Source organism: Cervus elaphus, chromosome 28 (genome assembly GCF_910594005.1).
Source record: "Cervus elaphus chromosome 28, mCerEla1.1, whole genome shotgun sequence".
NCBI lineage: Eukaryota > Metazoa > Chordata > Mammalia > Artiodactyla > Cervidae > Cervus > Cervus elaphus.
This window is the reverse complement of record NC_057842.1, coordinates 42,608,824-42,631,071: the sequence shown is the minus strand read 5'-3', so window position 1 is coordinate 42,631,071 and position 22,248 is coordinate 42,608,824. Positions and strand designations below refer to the sequence as shown.

The following is a 22,248-nucleotide window of genomic DNA, read 5'->3' as shown; positions in this document are numbered from 1 at the left end:
AGAGACTGAATTTGCATATTTCACATTACGGAAAAGCTCTACAGACACTGAAATTTCAAAATAAGAAACAAACTACATGTCAAATGAAAATAATTTTCTAACATCCTACTCTTTCTTCACTTTAGTGCAGTTATTTGGGAATTAGCTATAGAAATGGGGGCTTTCCTTACATATTATTTTCACAACTACTAAAAACCAAAATAGGTTAAAGTGGATTTGCAGCTTAAAATCAGGACACTCTGCCTTGAGTTTCATTGTTACCAAAATAAAAATGATTTTTGAAGAAGAGATAGCTGTAGTCTTCTAATATCTAAACAGAGATAACCATGTGAGCGAACCTGTTCCAGATATCCAGGCAAAGGCAGACTGGTGAGATACATTGGTTCCTTCAACGGGGGAAGTTTGTAAGGAAGCTTCTGATTCCAGTATTTGTGTGGCGACCTACGAATACCAAATCCGTTAAATGGATGATCACAAATGTATTCATTGTGTTTACACAGGAAGATAGATATGCAAGAGGCAACTAAAAGATAATGTGCGTTACTCATTTTTCTTGAGTGGAGAAAATGATACAGAAGCAGGAAGACTGAGGCTCTTAGAAATTCATGACCACCAATTTCACCTGGGGCCCTAGCCCTGCTCACCGCTTCTCAATGTCCTTGCTTTTCACAGCACCTATATGTAACTTTCTTAATATACTTTTATCCTCACACTTTTATTTTGAACTGACAAGATACTTTAATTCCACACATTAACTCCTGCGTGAAAAGTGAAAGTGAAAGTCGCTCAGTCATGTCTGACTCTTTGCCACCCCATGGACTATACAGTCCATGGAATTCTCCAGGCCAGAATACTGGAGTGGGTAACCTTTCCCTTCTCCAGGGGATCTTCCCAACTCAGGGATCGAACCCAGGTCTCACGCATTGCAGGCAGATTCTTTACCAGCTGAGCCACAAGGGAAGCAACTCTTATGCTGGCCTTGTTTTTATCTTGTACTACAATTCTCCTCACACTAGTAACCCTCTCAGGGACTCCCCCGCCTGCCCCCAACACAAGGTGCCAGGCTATATAAAGATAAGTCTTCAGAATAGAATAGACTTCAGAAGTCTCCTGGGCTGCTTACCACAAGCAGAACCAAACACAGGTTGCTTTCTCCATGGCAGAGCTTACCTCCCACCTAAGATCAACCTCCACACATTCTTTGCATGCCTACTCCACCCTGTCTCCAGAAATCTTAAATAGCAATATAAGATAACTCTCCTCTGCCTTCGTGGCATTTCCTTTATTAGATCCCACCCATGTACCTGCATTTAAATATGTTCATACCTTTCACACTGGAAAAGAGAAGATAAAAAAGAAAAACCACCCCATTCCTTCAATCCTATATTCTTTTCAGCAACTAATGTCTCCTCTCTTTTTACTATTAAATTTCCTCAAACAGTTTCATGAGAGGTCACAAGCCACTGTACAAATTCTAGCTGCATGTATGATTTGATGGACTTCCCTGTGGCTCAGACAGTAAAGCGTCTGCCTACAATGCAGGAGACCCAGGTACAATCCCTGGGTTGGGAAGATCTCCTGGAGAAGGAAATACAACCTACTCCAGTATTCTTGCCTGGAAAATCCCATGGATGGAGGAGCCTGGTAGGGCTACAGTCCACGGGGTTGCAAAAAGTTAGACACAACTGAGTTGGACACTTTCCTCCTTTCCTTTATGATTTGATCCACATTGTCATTTTTAAAAAAAAACTGAAGTGCAAGTGAAGTTGCTCAGTCATGTCCGACTCTTTGCAACCCCATGGCAAGTGCAAGTGAAGTTGCTCAGTCATGTCCGACTCTTTGCAACCGCATGAACTGTAACCTACCAGGCTCCTCCATCCATGGAATTTTCCAGGCAAGAATACTGGAGTGGGTTGTCATTTCCTTTTCCAGGGGATCTTCCCGACCCAGGGATCGAACCCGGGTCTCCCACATTGCAGGCAGATGCTTTACCATCTGAGCCACGGGGAAGCCCCTAAAAAAAAAAAAAAAACTGAATCAGTCACAAAAGTTTAAAAATCAGATAAACATAAGAAGAAATTTGGTTTCCAACTTCTTGTGAAAAACAGAAATGTGTGGCAGTAGGTAAATGCTGCCCCTTTCAACTATGTGTATGTATATGTGTACATCTATGTATGTGTTTATGAGTGTGTGTAAACTCACATATCTTTCTGTCCCAGGATAGTGCATTTAACATATTCAATGAATATTTGTGACTTAGTGGATGGTCTCACCTCAAAAATTTCTGAAGTTTTTCTTTGCTCTCACAGATATATATACGATCACGATATTCTAAAGCATAGTGAATGTTACCAGGTACTAGGGCTTCGTATCTGAAAGACAAAGGAACAAACAAAAACAACTATGTATTGTATAATATGCAGCTGGGAAAGACTGAGGGCAAAAGGAGAAGGGGGTGACAGAGGATAAGATGGTTAGATGGTATGATTGGCTCAGTGGACATGAGTTTGAGCAAATTCCAGGAGATGGTGAAGGACAGGGAAGCCTGGTGTGCTGCAGTCCACGGGTCACAAAGAATCAGACATGACCTAGCAAGTGAACAACAGCAATGACAACTAGGTAAATAAATGTCATAAATATTTTATTTTTCTATCATCGCAACTCAAGGAAGAAAAACAATACTTTCCAGTTAAACAATAGTGACCTTTTGATCAAAATGCTACGAATGTCATAAAGACCACTTATTCCAAGTAGAGCTATCAGCCTGTACTTGGCACGAAGATGAGGACTTGCCTTTGTCTGCCATCCTGATAAGTCACTGGACAATAACCCTGGAGCTCAGCACACCTAGGGAACCGGCTCTTCAGCTCTGACAGTGTCAGCCTCTTGGGGATCATGTCGGTAGGTGGGAGTGGATGAGGTGCTAATGGAGGTACGTACAATTCTGGATTGTCTAAAAATTTCTATAAAAAAAGATGACAGCAACATGACCGTTTGAAACAGGAACACTTTGCCAACAAAAACCTACCGAGGCTCTCCTGCTGCTCTTCCCATTTTCGGCAGCAATGTTCAGTCCCGCAAACCATCTGAGAGAAGCTTTTTGCACTACAGTAACTCTTTCCCTGACTGGAAGTTCCTTACAGGAATATCTGCAAGTGATGTCACTTACAGTCTCTCTGCTTTTAATACTTTCACTCACTCACTCATCTACCTATACTGAAAAACATTTGTTGAGCTCTTACTGCGTGCCAGACACTGGAATGCACAGTTACCTGCCCTGCTGTCTACCTGTCCTGCAGTGTAACTAACTAGGGGATGCACTTTGGCAGGTGAGTTAGCTTCTCCAGCTTCAGTTATCACACTGTCAAATGGAGGGGGCAGACCAGGTACATGGTCTCTAATGTCATTTCCAGTTTTAAAAGTCTGTGATTATCACTTAAATAAGCAGAAAGAAAGTAATGTCTTCTTTATAAACTGATAAAAAAATTCAGATTCTTCAGAGGAAAATAAAATGTTCAGAGACAACTGATTGGTTTTCAAATACAATCTTTTTATGTCACCATATTGTGGTCAGTAGAATACTGCAACAAATCTGTATTCTGTTCCATTAAATAGAAATATAAGGTGCCCAGGAGATTAAAGTGATAGAAGAAAGTTTAAAGCACAGGGTAGTCGTTTCTACTGACTCTGACTTCCCTTCCGCACCCTTTGAATGGAATGTCCTGGATGCCCACTCGGAGGCTGAGCTCAGATGCTCAGCATCCCCTCCATGGTTGGGCCCGCCCTTGGGTCTCCCTACCTCTTACGCTGACCCAGGTGGAGGGGCCATCACTGACCCTGACGCAGGGTCAGTGCCAGAAGCAGAAGTCTTGGGATGCAGTTTTAGGACTGGCCTCTGAGTTGTCTTACTGAACCCAAGGATCACAGTTTCCAAAAATAGGGTCCCTGGTCCCCAGCTTCTGGTGTTCCCAGCTGTGCCCACCCCTTCCTGTCTGATGAATTCTAAGACAGGTATTTTCTTTCCCTGGTAAATATTTGGAGTTAAGAACAAACTTACATTCAGTTTCTCTAGAGAACTCATTTTATAATAGTGCCCTCTGAACTCTGCTGCAAATTCCAAGGAATCATTTAAAGAACAATCAACTAATTCATATGATTCTGCCAGGCTGACGGGGCAGAACTGTCCAAATTCGCCCAGGCGAGAAATCAGTTCTTCGGGTGAGATACATAACTTGTCAATGCAGGCAGCTTTTCCTATTATTAACAAATTAACTGTTGTTATAAATACATATTTTCACAGAAAACACAATCATTTTCAAAATGAAAATAAATTCAATTATGCTAGCACTATACCAATGAGTACACGTTGTAAAATTCCAAACAGAGTAAAAAGTAAAAGTTTCTTTTCACACCTCCATCCTCTCAATGCAACATCCCTCCTGAGAGGTAATCACTGTTGAGTCTGTATCTTTTCCAGATTTTTTTATACATTTGCATACACACATGTATATATTTTTTGCAGATAGGATGCTTATGCCACTACACTGTAAATATTATTCTGCAACTTGCTTTTATCAGTTAGTTATAGCCTTTGACATCTTTTCATTTCAGCTTATATGATTTTTACCTAATTCCTTTTAGTTTATGCATAGTATTCCATTGTATAAATGTACATATAGATTATTCAATCAATTATCTGTTGATAAATGTTTTGCTTGTTTTTAATTCTTAGCTATTATAAACTATTTATGTTATATACTATATACACATACACACACATATATATACATGTCCACTTACACACATACACATGAATTTGCTACATATTTAAAATTTTTCTGTGGGATAGATTTCAGGAAGTACATATAGTTTGTTGACATAATGTTACTGACATAAACCTCTCCCTGTTCCCTGATGGCATCCAAGAAAGAGAAAGAAACATTTAATCTAAAAGTGACTAGGTTTACCCTAAAGAGTCTATTAAAAAAAAAAGGCCTAAGTTCATTCAATGGATGTTTGAGTTGTCTTACCAGGACTCCATTAGAATGGAGACTCCAAAGCAATATTAGATTTTACAGAAAATAAAATTACTTCTTTATACATCTTAGTTATAATGAGTAAATTTTGATCCTGATATATTTTCTTAATGGTTCTTTTCACCAGTGAAAATTTTCTTTTTTAAAAAAATTATGCCAAGGAACGTCTAACACTAACTCAAATTATGAAGCATAAATCATAGTTTAGTTTGATTATGTGACAGTGTAAGCATAAAATTGATCCTTACGATTGCAGTGATGTGTCTATATCCAAAGAATGCAGAGGCCTGGTGGCAATGCTGGACATGAAGAGAAAGGCATGGAAGAGGGTCTCTCCTAGAACCTTCAGAGTGAGTACAGCCCTGCCAATGCCTTGATTTTGGGCCTCTAGCCTTCAGAACTGTGAGAGAATACATTTCTGTTGTCTAAGTTATCCGGTGTGCGGTCATTTGCCATGGCAGCCTTGGGTAACTAGAACAGTTACAACAGACTATGATTTCTGTTCTTCTGGCTTTCTTTCTGGCCTTGTCTTGTTCACGTGGCAAAGCCAGCGGCCATGTTGGAAAGCTCCATATGGCAAGGAACTGAAGGTGGCCCCTGGCCAACAGCTAGCGAGAAACTGAGGCCCTCAGTCTAACAGCCCTCAAGGAACAAAATCTTGTCAGCAGCACACGAATGAGTATGACAGCATATTCTTCCCCAGTAGGGCCCTCAGATGAGACCTTAATCCTGGCCAACATCTTGATTGTAGCCTTGTGAGAGACACTGAAGCAGAAGACTCAGTTAAACTGTGCCTGGACTCTTGACCCACAGAAATTGTGAGGGAAGTGTGTAGGTGTTGTTTTAAACTGTTAAATTTTGGAATAATTTGTTATGAAGCAATAAACAAAAGAATCCACGATTCCATCCATTGTATATGATACAGATGAAAAGGCTAAGATGGTTCTTTCCTACAAAGAATGTCATACTACTATAATGCTACAATGGTGTGATATTGTTATTCTAAAGTACTATTTCAAATCCTGAAAGATGACACTGTAAGACTGCTGCACTCAATATGCCAGCAAATTTGAAAAACTCAGCAGTGGCCACAGGACTGGAAAAGGTCAGTTTTCATTCCAATCCCAAAGAAAGGCAATGCCAAAGAATGCTCAAACTACCGCACAATTGCACTCATCTCACACGCTAGTAAAGTAACGCTCAAAATTCTCCAAGCCAGGCTTCAGCAGTAATGTGAACCGTGAACTTCCAGATGTTCAAGCTGGAATTAGAAAAGGCAGAGGAATCAGAGATCAAATTGCCAACATCCGCTGGATCATCAAAAAAGCAAGAGAGTTCCAGGAAAACATCTATTTCTGCTTTATTGACTATGCGAAAGCCTTTGACTGTGTAGATCACAATAAACTGTGGAAAATTCTGAAAGAGATGGGAATACCAGACCACCTGACCTGCCTCTTGAGAAACCTGTATGCAGGTCAGGAAGCAACAGTTAGAACTGGACATGGAACAACAGACTGGTTCCAAATAGGAAAAGGAGTACGTCAGGGCTGTATATTGTCACCCTGCTTATTTAACTTACATGCAGAGTACATCACGAGAAACTGGAGGAAGCACAAGCTGGAATCAAGATTGCCAGGAGAAATATCAATAACCTCAGATATGCAGATGACACCACCCGTATGGCAGAAAGTGAAGATGAACTAAAGAGCCTCTTGATGAAAGTGAAAGAGGAGAGTGAAAAAGTTGGCTTAGAGCTCAACATTCAGAAAACTAAGATCATGGCATCTGGTCCCATCACTTCATGGCAAATAGATAAGGAAAGAGTGGCTGACTTTATTTTTCTGGGCTCCAAAATCACTGCAGATGGTGATTGCAGCCATGAAATTTAAAGACGCTTACTCCTTGGAAGGAAAGTTATGACCAACCTGGATAGCATATTAAAAAGCAGAGACATTACTTTGCCAACAAAGGTCTGTCTAGTCAAGGCTATGGTTTTTCCAGTGGTCATGTATAGATGTGAGAGTTGGACTATAAAGAAAGCTGAGCGCCGAAGAATTGATGCTTTTGAACTGTAGTGTTGGAGAAGACTCTTGAGAGTCCCTTGGACTGCAAGGAGATCCAGCCAGTCAATCCTAAAGGAGATCAGTCCTGAGTGTTCATTGGAAGGACCGATGCTGAACCTGAAGCTCCAATACTTTGGCCACCTGATGTGAAGAGCTGACTCATTGGAAAAGACCCTGATGCTAGGAAAGATTGAGGGCAGGAGGAGAAGGGGACAACGGAGGATGAGATGGTTGGATGGCAACACCAACTCGATGGACATGGGTTTGGGTGGACTCCGGGAGATGGTGACGGACAGGGAGGCCTGGCGTGCTGCGGTTCATGGGGTCGCAAAGAGTCAGACATGACTGAGCAACTGAACTGAACTGGACTGAAAGTACTATAATGCACAGTATTATGGTATAATAATAGTGTTGGTAAAGTATACACTATTGTATAGTGTTATAATATCATACTATATCACACTACAGTTTTACAATTGTGTGTTGCTCTTTAGCTCAGATGTGCTGACCCCATCTCATAGGTTTTGTGACAAGGTCATTTAGAATCAAATCATTTCAAGTCTTAAAAGACACTCAAATATCTTTTTCTGATTCTTGGGGTATTCTTGATGACATCTGACAATGTCTATCCCTTTTCTGGAAAGGGACAGAATGAGGAGGAATCTCTTTGGTTTTCTGGCCCTGACCTCACTCTATCTCATTAGTGAGAATAAATTAGTCACTAAATCAACACTAAATTCAAAAAGTCAGATACAGTTTACCAGGTAGATGGTGAGGCAGAAAAGTAAGAGGGCGGTTTTAATCAAACTCTTCCAGGCAGAGGCACGTGTATCTGGAATAACATGGTGGATACCGTGGTGCCCCATCCAGATCCCTCGTCAGGGCTGATGCATCCATCCCCCAGCTGCTGGAAATATCTGTGTTGATGGCTTGTAGCTGCACTGGGAATTGCCCCTGTTACAGTATATACTCCCTCCCAGAGTGACATTTAGACAAGTCAATGGGAGGATAAAAGCCTGGCCTCTCCCCTCAGTTTGGGAAATTCTCAAGGTCCATCCTAGCTCCAGTGCTTCCCTGTAGGGCCTACCAAGGCCTCTGTTTCCACCATACTGCAGGCTAGTGCCTCGCTCTGCCAGGTCTACTAGCCTTGGTGTATCTCCTAATTAGAGCTGACAGATAAAGCACAGGATGCCTCATTGAGTTTGAATTTCTGATAAACAATGAACAGTTTCTAGTATAAAAGTGTCTCATACCACATTTGGGATATACTTGGACTAAAAAATTGTTTATCAGAAGTTTACATTTAACTGGGTATCCTATATTTTTATTTGCTTAATCTGCCAACTCCACTCCTGAGTGTGCATGCATGCTCAGTCATATCTGACTCTTTACGAGCCTATGGACTGTAGTCCAGCAGGCTCCTCTGCCCATGAGCATTATTTAGACAAGAATACTGGAGTGGGTCACCATTTCCTCCTCCAGGGCATTGTCCTAGCCCAGGGATTGAACCCGCGTCTCCTGTGACTCTTGCACTGGAAGGCAGATTCTTTACCACTGCGCCAGCTGGGAAGCCCACTTCTGAGAGTACTTCCTGATAAAGATTCTGCACACAACTTTTCAACCTCAGTCTCTTCTCAGGCAACCAAGTCTGAGGCAAGAAGGGTGAAGCAGGGTAACAGCAAGATGAATGAGACACAAGTTTTTCTTTCCAAGTCAGCTGTGGAATGTTTTACTAGTGTGATGCTATCCAGAACTTATTGGGAATGGGTTTCTAAACTCATTTCTCTTTTCACTTGCACTCTTATCTTCATGCCTTATAACCTGCAGGCAAACAGGAACCAGAGATACTGGGGATGCCCAAATAATGAAGCAAATCAAGATTCAACGCTGCCATTATTATCAGAATTCTCACTGCGTTTTTCCTTGTACAATATTCTCTTTGTTATGTTGATCCCTCATACCTCCGTATACGTTCGCCCTATTTTCCAAACTCAAAGTCATCAGATGTCTGTGAAAGCCCTCCAGACAAAGTCTTTGGCGTCATCATTCTTTTTAGAGACATGAGTTGTAGATAACTTTCCTTTTTTTTTTTTGATAACTTTCCTTCTGTTTTGTGTATTTTTGGAGAAAAATCAAGAAACTTCTAGGAGTATACAATCATTTTCTTTCATGGATTCCAAATATAGATTTTAAAAAATTCTATGTTCAAGTAAAATTTTTTAAGAGAATCAACATTTATATAATAATACAATTTTATTATGTAAATAGCTCAAAGTAACTAATTCTAGATTCCTAAACAAAACTTTGCCAAGTGTAACACCAAGACCCCTCCCCTCATATAACTACCATTCTTGAAACTAGTTTCTTATGTGGCATTCCAAACACTATAAACTCTTCTAGTGAGAGACCATGTATTATTTTATGTAATAGGTTCACATGGACATTCAGTATATGACAGCTTGAGTAGAGGTAGTCATTTATTAGAACAAATGTATATGCCCACAATAACTTGGAAATAATACATATTTAAAATACTGGTTAAGGCTCATTAAATACTGATTAAGGGAACAAATGTTCAAATTGAATGAATTATGGCAACATGAGTCAGGCATGCGTAGACTTCAAATTCACATTTTTTTGTTTTCAGAGTTATAGGTCTTCTTACCTGCTTTTATTCTCTCCATATATATCTGCATGTATTTATTCACCATTTTAACCTTCTTAATGACTTCATTCCATATCCACCATTTGCTGTGAAAGCCATCAATCACATACCAGTTCTGATGTTGTACTTCATAGTATTGCCTAATCTCACCAATATTTTTGTGGTACCTTGAGTTCTTGACAGCTATAATCTGTGAGCTGTTGTGCAATGGATAAGGCAAACTAAGAGAGGAACAGAGAAGGAATGGAAAAAGCTGTTAAAAACCTGTTTCTTCTTCTGGATGATTAATGTTCACTCTTTTATCACTGTTTTCATCACATACATTACCTTGACTCTGTTTTTTTCTCCAGGAGCAATCTTCTGAAAATCTCTTTGGAAGGCACATCCAACTCAAAGATAATCATGGGGATGATGGACCTAGCTTCTAAGAGACTCACTTGATGCTTAGTTACAGGGTATCCATCAATGACAACACTAGTCAGGAGAAACATGAAAATAAAAATTCCAGATTTCTTTACTCTCAGACCTTCCTTTCTGTCTTCCAGAAAAAGTCTGTCTTTAGGATTAGCCCCATACCGTTCCTTACATAACTTGATTTACCTTGTCACCTTGCCCTCTTTTATATATACACATATATATTTTTAGGGGGCTGTACCTTGCAGCTTGCAGGATCTCAGTTCCCCAGCCAGGGACTGAACCTGGGTCCTGGCAGTGAAAGCTTGGAATCCTAACCACTAGGTCACCAGAGAACTCCCTTTATCTCTGTATTTTTAACCCCAGTCAGCCCAAGAGCCAGAAGAGGGCTGCATACATACAGACACAACTCTGACTCATATACTTAGCATCATAGGGCTAGATTTTGATGGACTTTGAGAGATATTACACATAATATCTTGAACCTTGTGTTATTTAATTGGTGCTATTATTCTAAGCATGAAACAATGGGAAGAGGGGCTTCGCTGGTAGCTCAGCTGGTAAAGAATGCACCTGCAATGCAAGAGGCCCCGGTTTGATTCCTGGGTTGGGAAGATCCCCTGGAGAAGGGATAGGCTACCCACTCCAGTATTCTTGGGCTTCCCTGGTGGCTCAGCTGGTAAAGAATCCGTCTGCAATGCAGGAGACCTGGGTTCGATCCCAGAGTTGGGAAGATCCCCTGAAGGAGGGCATGGCAACCCACTCCAGTATTCTTGCCTGGAGAATCCCCATGGACAGTGGAGCCTGGTAGGCTACAGTCCATGGGGTCGCAAAGAGTCAGACAGGACTGAGTGACTAAGCACAGCACAGCGCACATTAGTCTTCGCATGAGACAGTGGAAAGAGCATAGGCTTCAGAGGCACACAGACTTAAACTGGGTCTGACCTCTCTGAGCCTCAGTTTTCAGTAAAGTAGGAAATACTAAACATAATAGTAAAATAATGATATCTAACCTTTGTGTGTGTATGCATGTGCTTGGTCATGTCCAACTCTTTGCGGCCCCATTGACTGTAGCCCGCCAGGTTACACTGTCCGTGGGATTTTCCAGGCAAGAATACAGGAGCGAGTTCCCATTTATTTCTCCAGGGGATCGTCTCGACCCCAGGATCAAGACTGAACCTATGTCTCTTGTGTCTCCTGCATTGACAGGCAAATTCTTTACCAGTTAAGCCAATAGGGAAGCCCTATTTAACCCTTAGATTTACCTTAAAGATTGTAGATCAAGTGTGTAAAGCAATTAGCAGACTAATTCACATTCCTTATAATAGAATGCCTGGCATGGGAAGAATTACCCAACTCTTATCTTAATATTGTAGTTTTATAGCAAATTGTGTAAAATTTTTTTGTATAGAAAGGTCAGTGTAAGATAAGATGTCTTGTAAATCAAGATTTTGAGTACATTAACATGTTTTAAAATAAAAAAAGCCCTGCATAATTAATAGTATTTTAGCAAGAGTTTAAGAAAGTATGGGAAACATTGTGTTCTAAACTTGCTTTTGTAGTAAAATTCTATAAGGAGGCTGGGTGTGGAAGGGGAGATGAGGAGCTGGTGAGAGAGCCTTGTGGTCTCTGGAGAGAACCATTTCATCTAGACCCGGCAGGCCTCTAGGCAGAAATGATAGAGAATTTGTTAGTCCAACAGTCTAAGGTAATGAGTGTCATCAGCAAACTGACAGGATGAATAAAGGCTATCTGCAAATTTCTAAGTCAGGAAACCGACTCTGAGGTGGCCCAGTTGGGCATGCTGGCTGCCGGTCACCAGGAAGGGCTGGTTTATTTTACCTTGGTGTTCTCCAGACTTAGGCTCTAACTAGTTCTACATTCCATGGCAGAGAGGACTATAAATTAACATAGCCCCAAAGCCAACTAGAGAATGTATGCAGCTGCCATTGTTGGTTTTTTAATGGCTCAACTTCTTTGTCCTGTGAAGGATCACTTGGGAGGCCCTCGGGATTAGGGGACTTCAGGGTGACTGGGCAGTCACTGTCCTGGTATTAAAGTGAAATAAAACTTTTGTGAGTCCACAGTAGCCCTCAGTAAGATCTCTTGTATGCAAAGTTGAATGTCAGGAAGGAGGTAACTCAATTTGTTAGAAAGTCCCAGGACTTTCTCTGCAGGGGGGATGGGGGGCTTTGGTGGGATGGCAGTGTGGGTGGGGGTGGATACTTGACACTCCAGAATCTGCTCCCCACCATAACAGGAATTAGGAGAACTGTTACGGACTTGATTAAGGACCAGTGGTAGGGAAAGGCAAGGAGGTTCCTGACATAAAACAACTTTGCGTGACTCAGCAAGATTTTAAAGTCAATGACCTGGGTTCAAGAGCAGGGCCTTAGGTTTTATGGGCTTTTGTGGTTTCCCTGAGGGCTTCCCTGGTGGTTCAGGATCTGCCTGCAATGCAGGAGACCCGGGTTAAATCCCTGGGTCTGGAAGATTCCCTGGAGAAGGGAATGGCAACCTACTCTAGTATTCTTGCCTGGGAAATCCCATGGACAGAGGAGCCTGGCGGGTTACAGCCCATGGGGTCACAAAAAGTCAGACACGACTGAGAGACTAACACACTTACTTTCTACTGGATGTGACCAGTGGCTATGCTGGGGCAGTCATGGTTGAGTGGAGGAGTGTAAACTGAAGACCAGTCCAAGCACACAGCTCTCCTGTCCAAACGCAGCATTAAGGGAGGGACGCTGCTACCTGTGCAGAGACTGGACTGGTGAAAGACTGTCTCCATTGGACCAGTACCATCTGGGGGCAGGGGAAGGCCACATCTTCATCACTCCATCGGGCAGTGAGAAGTTCTACTGGGCTGTAGAAGTCACATGGGTCTCTTATAGACTGTGTAAACCTAGAGACTGGGACAACTCAGGGGTTGCTGCAGGGAGTGAAGTTGGCCTGTGAGTGTTTAAGCCAAATTATAGCCTGACCGAAAATTAAATTATTAACATGCAACCATATCAGTGCACAGACTTTGAGAAGCAGATCACACAGCCTTTACAACAGCTTTAAACTCTATTTAAGGTATTTTAATTAATTCCAATGAGTAATTTCTTAAAGATTTAACTCCCTCCCGCTCTCTCCCCACCCCTATGGCCCCCACTTACCCTGCGGTGTTACATACACTTCCCATCAGAGATAATTCTAAGGCCTGAATAGCCAGTTCATCAGGTGCTGTCATTCCTTTATGAAGATGCCAATTTAGCATAAGTGCCAGCTCTGTGTCTGGTTGGTTGTTTAATACATAACGCAAAGCATCTCCTATCGACAAACGCTTTAAGCCATATTCACTTGAAATACTTTTGGCAACTGAAAAACATTAAAATTTTAAACTTATTCTGTTTCACAAACCCATCTGTTAACCTTAGTTTCAGATTCTAGTTAATTGACAAAAACAGCAAGTTAATCTTCACATTCTTCAAAGAAATTTCAAAAATTAAAATAGCTACATTTTATTGAATTAATGGGCTTCTCTGGTGGTGGCTCAGATGGTAAAGAATCTGCCTGCAATGTTGGAGACCTGAGTTCAATCCCTGGGTCGTGAAGATCCCCTGGAGAAGGGAATGGCTACCCACTCCAGTATTCTTGACTAGAGAATTCCATGAACAGAGGAGCCTGGTGGGCTACAGTCCATGGAGTTGCAAAGAGTCAGACATGGCTGAGCAACTAACACTTTCACTTCACTTCATTGAATTAATACTATTCAAAGGTCAGTCATTATTAGCACTTCAGGCATGTGGCTGACAGATCTGGTTAATGAGCCAACTATGTTAGGTTTTTCCATAACCAAACCATTTAAGTGTTTTTTCCTTCTGTTTAGTTCAGTTCAGTCACTCAGTCGTGTCCAACTCTTTGCGACCCCATGAATCGCAGCACGCCAGGCCTCCCTGTCCATCACCAGCTCCCAGAGTCTACCCAAACCCGTGTCCATCAAGTCAGTGATGCCATCCAGCCATCTCATCCTCTGTTGTCCCCTTCTCCTCCTGCCCCTAATCCTTCCCAGCATTAGGGTCTTTTCCAATGAGTCAACTCTTTGCATGAGGTGGCCAAAGTACTGGAGTTTCAGCTTCAGCATCAGTCCTTCCAATGAACACCCAGGACTGATCTCCTTCAGGATGGACTGGTTGGATCTTCTTGCAGTCCAAGGGACTCTCAAGAGTCTTTTCCAGCACCACAGTTCAAAAGCATCAATTCTTCAGTGCTCAGTTTTCTTCACCGTCCAACTCTCACATCCATACATGACTACTGGAAAAACCATAGTCTTGACTAGATGGACCTTTGTTGGCAAAGTAACATCTCTGCTTTTAAATATGCTATCCAGGTTGGTCATAACATTCCTTCCAAGGAGTAAGCGTTTTTTAATTTCATGGCTGCAGTCACCATCTGCAGTGATTTTGGAGCCCCCCAAAAAGTCTGACACTGTTTTCACTGTTTCCCCATCTATTTCCCATGAAGTGATGTAGAAGGTAGCAAAAATTTTGAGAGCTTCATAAGGCATCCTATGTGTACTATTAATATTTGGTCGTTTTCTGTCCAAAATAACAATTCAATGTTCTTGTGTCATTGGGTTAACCCATTTTCCTATCTATACATTTATGACTTCAGGCTGCAATCAGGATAACTTACCCTATACAATTAAGTGCACTTAAGCCTCTAAGACATAATTTTTAAAATTTATTTTCTAAAGATTATAGTAGTGTATCTGACACTTCATTAATAATTTACAGTTGATAAGGCAGTATTTCTTCTGTGACTTTATTTGATATTTTCAACTATTCCATCAAGTGTGGAGAGCGGGTATTGAAATTCCAGTTTTACAGGTGAAAGAACTACAGCCCATTGACATGGAATGGTTTGTCCAAGGGCACACAGATGTTGCCACGGGCTGAAAGGGGACTCGGCCACAGCCTCTGCTTCTGCTACATGAGGCCATAGATTCGGCTTCTGTGTGTGGGGACGCTCAGCTGCTTCAGTCGTGTCTAACTCTTTGCAATCCTATGGACTGTAGCCCTCCAGGCTCCTCTGTCCGTGGGGATTCTCCAGGCAAGATTACTGGAGTGGGTTGCCATGCCCTCCTCCAGGGGATCTTCCCAACCCCGAGATGGAACCCGTCTCTTATGTTTCCTGCATTGGCAGGCAGATTCTTTACTACTAGCACCGCCTGGGAAGCCCAGTGGTTTTCAGTTGCTATTAAATGCAGATGTGCTCTGATGCAGTCTACAAACTCTGCCTCATCATGGTCTGGAGACAGGGTGTATAGAGGACATTGAGACTCACCTGGTCCCATGGGAATACAGGTTAACTGGCCACAGTTAGGGCCACTGGGAGGGATGCCCCTGTGAAGGCTACAGAAGCCCTCATCTCAACTTTGCCACAAACGCTAGGGTCAGACCCATTATATTTCAGCTATAAAAACAAACTTTTACAATTTGGGATTCTGTTAAAAAATTAGCCTCTATTTTGACAAAGACCAAGAAATCTGATTATACTGTATACATGTTACTTTTTGCTGTGTTGGAGGATCTTATTTTGAATGTCAATGTACATTAAAATACACTTTTCATCTGAAGAGCTAAAACACGAAACTCTCTTTCGTTATTTCTGGTGACAAATCAATATTTGACCTCATCCCTCCCTTTCATTTTCTATGCCATCAGTCATTAATCCTGTTGTTTTCTTTTTGAATATTTCTGGTATCTATCCTTTCCCATTTTATTCTCATTGTGACCAACCACTATTCATGTGATTATCATGTCATTTTGAAATACCACACTCACCTATTGTTGGACTACTTGCTTTAAAAGATATATAGAAAATTCAAACATTATAGTTTACTAAATGCCTTTATCAACAATGATTAAGATAATGAATTTTCACCCTTTAAATTATTAATACAGTAGATTATATTTAGAAATTTTAAATATAATTTTATGCAAATAAAATCTTAATATATTGTTATTTGACTATATTTATACATAATATTAGCTTGTAATTTCTTTTCTTATATTATCTTTGTTTAGTTTTTATATCAGGGACATGCTGAATTAAAAATGAATTTGTATTTATACCTTTTTAATTATTAATTTTAAAAAACTGAAAATAAATTGGACAGCTTACTTTCTTTTCCCTTGCTCTGGAAAAACTTATAAAATCACACGAAGTATCTCTTGAATATTTAATTTTTGAAAGGTTGACATAATTTCCCTCCAAAACCATTTGATCCTGGCCTGTTTTGGAGTAGGGCTATATTTTTGAATGCCTTCTCTTCAGTGGTTATTGGTCTGTTTAGTTGTTCTGCCTCTTACTGAGTCAGTTTTGATAGTTTCCTAAAAAAAGTAGTCCTCGTTTTCAGGAGATTCTTGTATGCTTAAGGATAGCAAAGGCAGACACACTCTTACCTGTAGTTTTTCCAGATTTTGGAGGCCCCAGAATTGCAATCCTAATGGGGATAGTAGGCTTAGGTTTGGGTTGGCAGATATATTTGATTGGGTTCTTCATAAATTTTTCCTTAGTTTCCTTACTAGATAAAAAATAAATATACTGACGATGGATTACAGGATGAAGTGGATTCTCTGAATTTTCAACTGGTTTGATGGTCTCGCCTTCATTTAGCTGCAATATATACACAATTGAATTGACAAATTAGCCTTATTTTAAACAGCATTTCCCCAAAATATATTTCTAAAAACAAATTTGTAAAATCTTTCTTATAGAACAAGAAAACTAATTATAACTGAATATTGATATTAAAAAACAGTAAAAAGAGCAAGTGATTTTATACTCACATACAATAAATGTTTTTCTTTAATGGGTTTCAGTTTCTGACAATTATAGTTCTATTTCCTTTTTAATGTGTTTAGTGTATACTGAATGTTTCTGCCAAGGAGTATAAAGGTGTTCGGATATATTCACGGGCCAATTTATCTTCATAAACAGGTCCATTCCTAAGGTGGTGTAATGTATGGAAATGTACCCTCCTAAAATCATGGTTTGGAGCCCTAACCCTCAAAGTGACTATATTTGGAGACAGGACCTTGAAGGAGATGACAAAGGTTAAATGAGGTTATAAGAATGGGGCTGTAATCTAAGAGAACTGGTGTCCTTAGAAGAGAGACACCAGGAGTGCCTGAGCACAAAGGAAAAGCATTGAGGACACAGTGAGAAATGGCCATCTACAAACCAGGAAGTGAGGCCTCAACAGAAAAACCATCCCTGCTGGCACCATGATCTTGGACTCCAGCCTCCAGAACAGTAAGAAAATACATTTCTGTCATTTAAGTCACAAAGTCTGTGGTATTCCAACATGGTAGCAAATGCAGACTAACACAGCATTCCAATATACTGTCCAAATATGTCATTCCAGTAAGACAGCATGGATAGGCTAAAGTATGCGGTATTCCAATATGGCAGGTGGAGTCCTGGGATATCTTTGGGAGTATACTGGTCAGATGAATCTCACTGACTTCTCTTTTACATTTTTATACAGACAAAATCCCACTCACATAAATATGAATAGCAGCCACAAAAGGGAAAAATTCACCAAAACAGCAGCCTAACGTGTTGGTATGGAATGGAGAGGAAAGACTGGTCCCACATCTTTGCACTGGTAATGATGATAAATGGGTAATTAATGGATATCTTTTTTTACATCATCAGATGGCCCAGCATCAGTCATCCTTGGACTTGACAGAGCAGGTGGGCAATGGTATGGTAATATTGCTTCTCCCCTAGAGTTAGAGTGTTCCATGGACAGAGGAATTAGAGAATTCCATGGATAGAGGAGCCTGGTGGGCTACAGTTCATGGGGTTGCAAAGAGTCAGACATGACTGAGTGACTAACACACACACCGAGAGTTACACCAGGTCAGTTGTCACAGGTAAATGGAGTTATCAGCATCATCATTTTTGGGCTGGAGTGATGTTCACAGCTGAGTGTAAATGCTAGGGATAAGAAGAAGCTTAGGGATAGGGTGGGAATGTCTGCTCTATTTCTTATATTTGGTAGTAAAAGAAAAGCTGAAAGTTTAATGATTCCATTTCAAATTCCCAAATTAACTATGAATTCTTGCAATGGTTTCTGCTATTTCCCAAAATATCTACCATGTATCTTTCTCCTCTATAGGTCAGAATACCCAAGGTATCATCAAATCTGAAACATCAAATTGTCGGGCACCTGGAAAGATTCCCAACAGCCCTAAAAAATGATTATTTATATGCTTAAAGCCTTCCTATGACCATGCACTCATTTACTCACAAGGCATTTTTGTGAAGTCCTAATTATGTTCGGACATGGACCCTTGAATAGGGTTTGGACTTTGCCTGCTTCTTCCCCTCTCTTGCCCATCTCAAAGAGATGGTTAGCATGTGACTATTTTTTAAAAGCTTTCTAAGTGATCCTAATACATGCTTAACATTATCTGATTATTTATGGAGGGACTTGTCATAGTGTTTCTATATTTTAGCATGATATTTAAAAGGATTTCTCTTGACACTCTTATGGTTAAGTAAAGAAGATATTAATATCACAATTAAGTAGAACTGAAAATGACTGTATCAGTATCAACCAAGAAGGTTTCAAGTAATATGCATATGGCTCTATTTTGGATCCCTTCCTCCAAAATGTTTTTTATCAGTGACCAATAAGAGTAATACATATTAATAACAACATTGTTATTATAATGTTGTATGTATACTGTTATAATGTTATAATTCATACTACTGTTGTATATTTTGTTATTATATATGTTATATATATAAAACATATATAATATATATTTATATTACACATATATTATATATATTGTTATTACAATGTTGTATTTATACTGTTATAATGTATTTATACTATTATAATGTTGTATGTATTTATACATTATAATATGTAATTTTATATACATATTTTACATACATATTATGAAGTGAAAGTGAAAGTCACTCAGTCGTGTCCAACTCTTTGCAACCTCATGGACTATTCTCTAGGCCAGAATACTAGAGTGGTTAACCTTTCCTTTCTCCAGGGGATCTTTCCAACCCATGGATCAAACCTAGGTCTCCTGCATTGCAGGCAGATTCTTTACCAGCTGAGTCACAAGGGAAGCCCGAGAATACTGGAGTGGATAGCCTATCCCTTCTCCAGGGGATCTTCCCAACTCAGGAATAGAACTGGGGCCTCCTGCATTGCATGTGGGTTCTTTACCAACTGAGCTACTTTTACGTATTTTATATACATATTATTTATACACATAAATATGTATATTATATAATTTTATATACATATTATATACATATCTCCTGCAATACAGGAGACCTGGGTTCGATTCTTGGGTCAGAAAAATCCCTTGAAGAAGGAAATGGCAATCCACTCCAGTATTCTTGCCTGGAGAATCCCATGGACAAAGAAACCTAGCAGGCTATAGCCCACCGGTTCCCAAGAGTCAGACACAACTTAGCAAATCAACCACCAATATGTAATGAACATATATTAATAACAGCATTGCAGGCGGATTCTTTACCAGCTGAACCACAAGGGAAGCCCATTAATAATAATAACAGCTTATATTAATTGAGCACTCACAATAAACCATGCACGGTTGCGAGCACTTTCCAATAATTAACTGATTTAATAATTGTAATAATATTGTGAGGTAGGAACTATTCTTATTTCCATTGTGCAAATGGGAATGGCTCAGAGAGGTTCAGTAATTTGTCCAAGGTCACTCAGCTAGGAAGCAGTGGTTTTAAACTCAGGCAGTCTGACTCCAGAAGCCATGTCTTCTCCACTGTACTACTGTGCTACTTAACTGATGGAAATATGAAGGCATGCTTGTCGAGAGGGCCAGTGTACCTTTACAAGGCATTTCTTTACTGTCTTTATAGCACTTAATACAACCTGACTAGAACCTATTTGTTTACTTATTTATTGCCTGTTCATCCTCTCCAATCCAGCTATCATATAAAGCCCATGACAAAAGGAACCTTGCTTGTTTTGTTCACTGCTCTGTTCCCAGGGACTGGAACAGCAGCTACAAGGTTCTTATTTAAAAGTTGTTGAAAATCATCCCACATTTGAAGTCACTGAATTCCAATTACATCAAATCTGTTTGTCCACACTACATAAAAATATCCTACTTGGCAGTAAGTTTGTGATGAACATTAAAGGCACATTTTGTTTGGTATCGCACACTTTCCAGAGGACTTCATATTCGTGCATTTGATCACACTGGCTTGATGGCATTTTCCCACTTTAAAGGTCAGGAAACAGAATCAAAGCATTTAAATGGCTTGCCTAAAATTAAATAGCAAATTAGTGCTGGAGCTCAGCTCACTGGATGTCTTGTTTGAAAATATTTTTAATACGAACTTCTGCTGCAGAGTTAGAACCAAGTTGGAACTGAATTATCTCTACAGAAATAGATGAAAGAAATTTAAATCCTTCAAGTACTTCTCCTAGTTCAGAAAGGCAAAACAACAACACATATTTTTATAGGTATTTAAGAATACTGTATAATGTTTACAGTTTTTTAAAATTATTCACTGTCTTCTCAGACATACTTCAAAAAGAAATAAAAGAAGAAACGTGACTTTCAGATGCATTACCTTTACAGGGTCCCAGTAGCCGAATGAGCTTATATACTTGTAGGTAAAGCTGAGCATTTTCTGGGCAAGGCGTGATGATATCGGATAACATTTCTCAAAAATGCTTGCACGATTCTCTACCAGTGGTTTCAGTTTTGTATTCAATGTGTATTGGACAATGTGGATTTTTCGAGATCCATTAATGAGAATTACTGGTATCAAAAACTTCTCAAATTCTTCCTGATCAGAAAAATCATAAAACCAAATATTTTTAGTGGGAAGGAGGCTGGTGGTATTCAGTCACAGTGCATAGACTACTTCAGTCTAGAAAACAAATACTTTTAAACTTCCAGGTGACTCTGTGGTGGTAGCTAACAACTTTTGACCCTCTATGGTTTCCGTGTTGCCCTTGATTTATTAACTAGTTTTTATAATTGTAAGTGGTACTGAGGGACTTAACCCCTAAAAATATACATATCTTTTGAAATGTTGAAAAGAAACTAAGGAATAAGCCAAATTGCTTTTGTTTCCTTCTCACATGTTAATTTTTGAATTATGAAAACGTAATAACCTGTATTATTTGTAAATTACTCATATCCGCTTCAAATTTTTCTCCGAGTTCACCCCTCAGGCGTTCGAGAGCATCAGTTTCCTGCTCTTCCTCTTCCTCACTCATCACTTCCTCATCTTTTGGAAATTCATCTTCGAGAATGTTATCAATATCATCTTCATCGTTATCAGGTTCTTCCTCACTCATGTCTTCATCTTCTCTAACAGTCTAAGGAAGAAAATATTCCCCTTTGCTATAAAGCTGAAATATGGAACAAATGTCACGGATAACTACTCATCTGGATATTCTGGAATAAGTGGATATTGGTTAGTGTGGTATGTAACATTCATCAACTGATAGAGTAAAATTTCAAACATCTGGTACCCAGAAATGTAATGCCTTCAAGACTAACACTACAGTGATCCCTAGATAAATACATAGACAAGATATTAGCTTCTAACACTTAATGCTATGGTCATCAGAACATTACATGCTTTTCATGGTCTTCAGCAACAAAGTTTCATGCAACTCAAAGAGTATAAAACACTCCAAGCTATGTTAGCATGGACAAGATCAGTTTCCTCATCTATAAAACAGGAATAACGAAAGGACCTCCCTCACATGATTGTTGGCAGAGTTAAATAGGTTCATACATGCAAAGCCCTTAGAAAACTGTCTGGTAAGCACGCAAATGATAGCTATTATTCCTATTATTAAGTTATTATAGCTATTATATTATTGTCATTTTGTATAAAGCACTGTTCTAATAGAATAGTACATGCCCCTGAGGAGGCTGCAGTTTATCTGAGGACACAAGAATAACAGATAAATGATTATTAAAGACTGTGACAGGTTATTGATACTAAGTGGTGTTGTATAGGCTTTAAGTGC

At 39.8% G+C, this 22,248-nt stretch overlaps 1 protein-coding gene across 1 annotated transcript in view; it reads right to left on the bottom strand.

The window, feature by feature from the left end:
- Positions 1-22,248, bottom strand: part of AK9 (adenylate kinase 9) — a 112,650-nt gene that overhangs the window by 2,061 nt on the left and 88,341 nt on the right. Inside the window, exons 27-36 of the mRNA XM_043890150.1 lie at positions 21,379-21,585; positions 20,829-21,047; positions 16,631-16,844; positions 13,340-13,541; positions 10,092-10,238; positions 9,765-9,985; positions 4,058-4,254; positions 2,794-2,963; positions 2,274-2,372; positions 339-441 (exon numbers count right to left, since the gene is read on the bottom strand). Coding sequence (XP_043746085.1) covers positions 339-441; positions 2,274-2,372; positions 2,794-2,963; positions 4,058-4,254; positions 9,765-9,985; positions 10,092-10,238; positions 13,340-13,541; positions 16,631-16,844; positions 20,829-21,047; positions 21,379-21,585 — 1,779 coding nt within the window. The remainder of the gene's footprint in view (positions 1-338; positions 442-2,273; positions 2,373-2,793; positions 2,964-4,057; positions 4,255-9,764; positions 9,986-10,091; positions 10,239-13,339; positions 13,542-16,630; positions 16,845-20,828; positions 21,048-21,378; positions 21,586-22,248) is intronic.